Source organism: Sylvia atricapilla, chromosome 5 (genome assembly GCF_009819655.1).
Source record: "Sylvia atricapilla isolate bSylAtr1 chromosome 5, bSylAtr1.pri, whole genome shotgun sequence".
Classification (NCBI taxonomy): Eukaryota; Metazoa; Chordata; class Aves; order Passeriformes; family Sylviidae; genus Sylvia; species Sylvia atricapilla.
Window position 1 is genome coordinate 52,073,731 of NC_089144.1, and position 4,945 is coordinate 52,078,675.

At 37.7% G+C, this 4,945-nt stretch overlaps 1 protein-coding gene across 1 annotated transcript; it reads right to left on the minus strand.

The window, feature by feature from the left end:
• Positions 1-240: 240 nt before the first annotated feature.
• IAPP (islet amyloid polypeptide) lies at positions 241-4,680 on the minus strand. Its single transcript, XM_066318499.1, has 4 exons — positions 4,194-4,680; positions 3,704-3,800; positions 3,431-3,565; positions 241-750 (listed from the first exon to the last, which is right to left on the minus strand). Exons 2-4 carry the CDS (start codon positions 3,781-3,783, stop codon positions 561-563), a joined length of 405 nt encoding a protein of 134 aa, XP_066174596.1. The 5' UTR covers positions 3,784-3,800; positions 4,194-4,680; the 3' UTR covers positions 241-560.
• Between the last annotated feature and the right edge of the window lie 265 nt (positions 4,681-4,945).

Consider the following 4,945-nt stretch of genomic DNA (forward strand, 5'->3'; position numbering starts at 1 on the left):
AGACCAGTCAGTTAACTGCATAATTGTGTGATTACGGTGTAAAATACATCATCTTTTCTCATCTAGTTGTCCTTTCAGCTGTACAAATCAAGAAGCTGTAGATGTTTCAAAACCAGAAGGTTCTTCTGTTTTACGTTCACTAGCACATAATTTCTGCTAGAATTCTGATATTGTTCTTTAATTTGGGGGATTTCTTTCTCTTACCAAACTGTGACTATAAAGACATACACATCATGGGTTATCTTTTTCATCCTTTTAATAGTAATAATAATAATGATTAAAAAAAAAAACCCTTGTTGCAATTACTTTTCCATTTATTATCATGATGAATTTTTACAAAGGAATTTGACAAGCAGATTTCTGGAGCTCTTAATGGAGTCGAAAGTATAGCCTATGCATGTCATTGCACATGCATAGTGGAGTGATGAACATAAATCACATACCCACACACACACACGGAGAAAACAAGGCACTGGTAAGACTGTACAAGTAATAAATGACTAAGAAGTTCTCCATACATTAAAAACTGAGCTTCTAGTGCCAGCAGCCTTGTCACCACCCTAAAGCTGTGCATGGCTTTGGGGTTCTCTGCTCAATAGCCCCTCAGTGTCCCTCTTTCCATACGTGTAGGAGCCCACGTTTGTGGGTGGGTAAACGGCCCCGACGCTGCTGCTGGAGCGCACCAGGAAGTCGGCCAAGCGCTGCGTCACGCACGTGGCCGTGTTGCATTTCCTCTTCTCCAGCTGGTGGCTGCCAAGGTGGGACAAAGAGAGAGAGCCAACATTAAGTCAAACGATGAGCAATCGAGCGTGCCACTGCTCACAGTCATTTGAGCTCTGCTAAATGTGGGAGTTCTTTGAACATGTGCACAAATACGGGAACGTTAGACTCTTCCCACCACCTACTTTGTGCCTGAAAAAAATTCCTTGTGCTGGGTGCTATTATCAGTTTTAATGATGGGGGTTATTCAAATGCAGAGACCTGAACAGTCATATGTAGTTTTTATTGATATCCTGCACAGCAGCTTATGACACCTAGAAAAGCTGTAATGATAGTATCGGTAAGACACTAAGTGAAAACAATGACTAAATGTTTAACTTTCAGCCAAAATTCTAAATCTATTTGGAGCTCTTGCTGATATCATGAGGATTATTAACACAATGATGATCACTAACATTTATTTAGTTCTCGTGTTTCCACAGAATCGTATCCTGCACTCACTGAAGTGAGTGGTAGTATTCCAGTCCACACCAAGTGGATTAAATCCTGAGACTCTTTCTCCAATCTGCACCATATCATGAGAGGGAGAAGGCTTCGCCAGTTTCTGCCAACTTCAGTCCCACTTAGTGGTCTTTGGCTCTGTCTCTCTCTATCACTTAGCTCTGAATAAACAGAGGTTTAATCTCCTGAAAAACTGCCACATCTTTTTTTTAAACACCAACAACTTTAAAGTTCTGTTGTGATGAAAGAGAATCCTTTGCTGAATGATGCTTTAAAGAGGGTCCAAGGAAGAATCAATTTCTACCTTGTATCCTTGATGATTCCAAAGTATCAATGTTTCTTAAAAGAACCCCACATTTAATGATCTGAACCAACAGACCATTTACAGAACTCCATGTAAAACTTACATGGCATGAGGAGGTTTTTTAAAATCACAATAAAATGCTTAGCTTGAGAGAGCTTGGGTTTTCAAATTTGTTTCTTAGACTGCTGTGCTGCTCCTTCAGACAGAAATACTTGCTTGTTGAGATTTCCTACTGAGTTATTGCTTATTATCTTGGACTTTTTCATGCTGTTATGGCATGGGTTAAACACCAGTTTGTGACTAAAATTTACTGCGAAGAGCAAAACTATCCCAGTTTTAAATTCTGAGCAGTTACCAGTGTGTTCCTTTGCTTACTGATTATTTAATCTCTCATCTAAAATGTCACATGACCTTTTGAAGTTATTTGTACTGATCTAAGAATCCAAGTGGAGTAGCAACTGTGAAAAGAATGTCTGTATTTTACTGGCTCTTCATTAGTAGATAAGCAGCAATTTTTAAGAAATTAGTATTTTTAATGTGTATTTGCATTAAAAGAGAATTGTTGAATAGGGCTTTATATAACCTCTGATTGACTTTCATGGATATTTTGCTGGTTTTAATCCAGTCCTTATCATAGGAGGTTAAGGCAGCAACTGGTTCTCAGAGATCCTGCTCTGTTTGTGGAGGCAGAATTCTCTTATCCATTAAAGCTACAAAATCGGGCCCTGACTTTCCAATTTTCAAACTCCAGCCCTTACAGGAAGCTGCTGGTTTTCTCTTTCAGCTCTGGCTGAACTCACCATCCCTTATAGCTGTGTGCTCAGTAGCCTTTCAGTGGGTATGTGCTGCCGGGAGGCAATTCAGGCAGTAAGATGTGGTTCTAGGCCCCAGAAAAACAAATAAGGCACACCACACTCAGAAAGGTGATGCCTTGTGTTGGAGTATTGCAGGGATTTTTTGGAGGGGGGCTTGTATTTTTTTTTTTTTAAAGTACTTTTAAACTTCATCTCTGTTATAAAAGTACATCTCTGTTTGGAAGGTACAAAAATAGTCATGTAACAGTATTTTTAAAATATATATTCAAAGAGAGAGGGACTGTATATACATAAGTATTTACTGAATTAATCTATAACAGAATCGTCATTGAAAAATTCACTGCAAAGCCTGAAAAAATTAGGTGAGCTTGAAAGTCTCTTCCAACCTTGATGATTCTGTGAAAAATGAAATAGTTCAGTGCTGCTTATCTTTTAGCACAAATTGCAAATAAACCTTGAAATGTTTTTTATTTGTTAAAAAGTTGCCTGAAATTGAATTTATGAATTTATAAATGAGAATGTCTTTCAGACAAGTGAAATTCTATCAGAACCAATTTCTTCTTTTCCTTCTTCCTGTGATTAAATTAATATTTAATTCTGTGATTACAAAATTGCTCAATTACTGAAAGCATTTATGCTATAAAATAATTCCATCATAGCAGAGCAGTAGTATTATTAAGAAGAGTATATTTTCTTTTTTTTCCCCCCTTCAGGCTTGGAAATCTGACAAGATTTTTAAAGAGGAAGGCACGTGCAAAATACATCTTTCTTCTCAAGGTAATGTAGTATTTGCAGCCTTTGTAATTTATGAAAATGTTACAATTGTAAAGTGATCAAATGATTTGCAACTTTGTGTCTGAATTTCACTTTCTAGCCTGAATACTTTGATCTTTATGTTACAGAAAAGCTTAAGCTTACAAGATCTTTAAGCTCACGAGAAAGTAAGCTCTATTTAGTAGAAGGATATTTTAACCTCATTTTTTGAGGAAAAACAGAAGTGAAGTCTCTCAAGTAGCAGGATATCACTGGAACAAAGTTTCCTTCATGATTCAATCTGATATGGCTGGAAGAAACAAGGAAAAATCAATACCTTTTTGTCTTTTCTGCTGGTTGTTCTGGCATTTCCTCACTGAGTCCTGAGAGTGTATTCTGTGACATTACAGGCAACATCCATCCTTGTCTCTTGGAAGTACCATCAGATAGATCATCAGCCACAGACAGTAATCTTTGAACAACAATAAAATACTGAGCTTGAATAACTCTATTTTTGTATTATTCCAGACATGAAAGCAAAAGCAACTCATGCAATAATCTGAACAGCTTTTTCCCTAAAAAGAAATAAACATGAAGATTTGTTACTCACCTCTCAATAGGTGTAGCTTCCAAACAGCTCAGAGTGACAGAAAGTGCAATGAAGAAAACTGACAGCTTTAGGTTGTACATCTTTCCTTCCAAACTTTCTGAAAAGAATAATGATTCAAAACTGAAGGCTAACCCAAATACTCTTCAGCATATATTATCCCTCATGCCCATGCTGTCCTAAATAAAGAGCAGCTAGTTTTTTTCACAGGCTAGAGTGAGAAAAATGATCCCCTGAAGTTTAGTGACACAATTCAGTTTCAGAAATATAGCTCTCAGCAGTAAACGATCATTTTCCATCCAGTAGTTTCAATCCTATCCCTTATCTCTGGTTTGCATTTCCTTCAAATTCTGGTCCCCAGTGCAGTTTACTTTAAAGTTGTCTTAGCCTTTTCCTGAAAAATGCTCTTGATTAATAATAGGGGATATTGTGCTTTTCTAAAGCACATCAGTTGCACTGCAGGCAAAGCAGAGAAAAAAGGGAAATTATTTACCTTTTTGTGGTCACGGATCTAACTGGAGAAGCCAAGCAAGCTCTCTTGGTTAGCAAGAAGTATGCATGCAACAATTCCACGCTTGTATCTAGCTCTGGAGTATCCTTTTCCCTCTTCCTTTCCGGCAAGTAATACGGCTCTTATATATCCTTGACACCTTTCTCAGCTCTGACATCAGGCAGCACAGAGAGACTGTCGTTAATTCCAATCCCTATAGACAGAAAGTGCCCCAGAGAGGAGCAGAGGCAGGTGGGTCATTATTGCTCTAGTACATCAGTAAATATTCACCTGGTGTATGCAGAAATGCCCTGGTGAAGGTGCTGCATTGGCATGCTGCACATCAGAAATGTAGCCTCAATTTTGCAGCTCTGATAAGCTGCTGAGGTAATATTCCCTGTGGGTGTTTTGGAGGGCTAAATAAGGTAACAAAAGTTACAAGGAAAGCCAGAGCAGATGAAACACCAGGCCACTGGTAATTGAAATACAAGAAAACATATCTCAGGAAAGATGGAAAAGTTAAAGTCGTGGAAGTTTGCTGTGGAATATAGATCAGAAAGAAAAAGTGTCTGAAGGGAGAAAAGCTGTATGACAAATGAGAAAAGAGTGAAAGTTATTTAATTTGACAGATAGAGTTCTCATTCAGGGTAACACGGTAGAAATCGTGTACATTTTTCAGTCAAGTCTAAATGTGAATGAAAATTCTGTCACTATGAATGTAAAATCTCATATTTTACTAACACAGGTGGATTTGT

What these genes read in the sequence shown, in the direction of transcription:
- IAPP (XM_066318499.1), bottom strand. Translation starts at nt 3,783, where the DNA reads ATGTACAACCTAAAGCTGTCAGTTTTCTTCATTGCACTTTCTGTCACT. An exon ending in GAAGCTACACCTATTGAGAG is followed by an intron (nt 3,566 to 3,703) that starts GTGAGTAACAAA and finishes TGTTGTTCAAAG; the next exon opens with ATTACTGTCTGTGGCTGATG. An exon ending in CCAGCAGAAAAGACAAAAAG is followed by an intron (nt 751 to 3,430) that starts GTATTGATTTTT and finishes CCACCTTGGCAG; the next exon opens with CCACCAGCTGGAGAAGAGGA.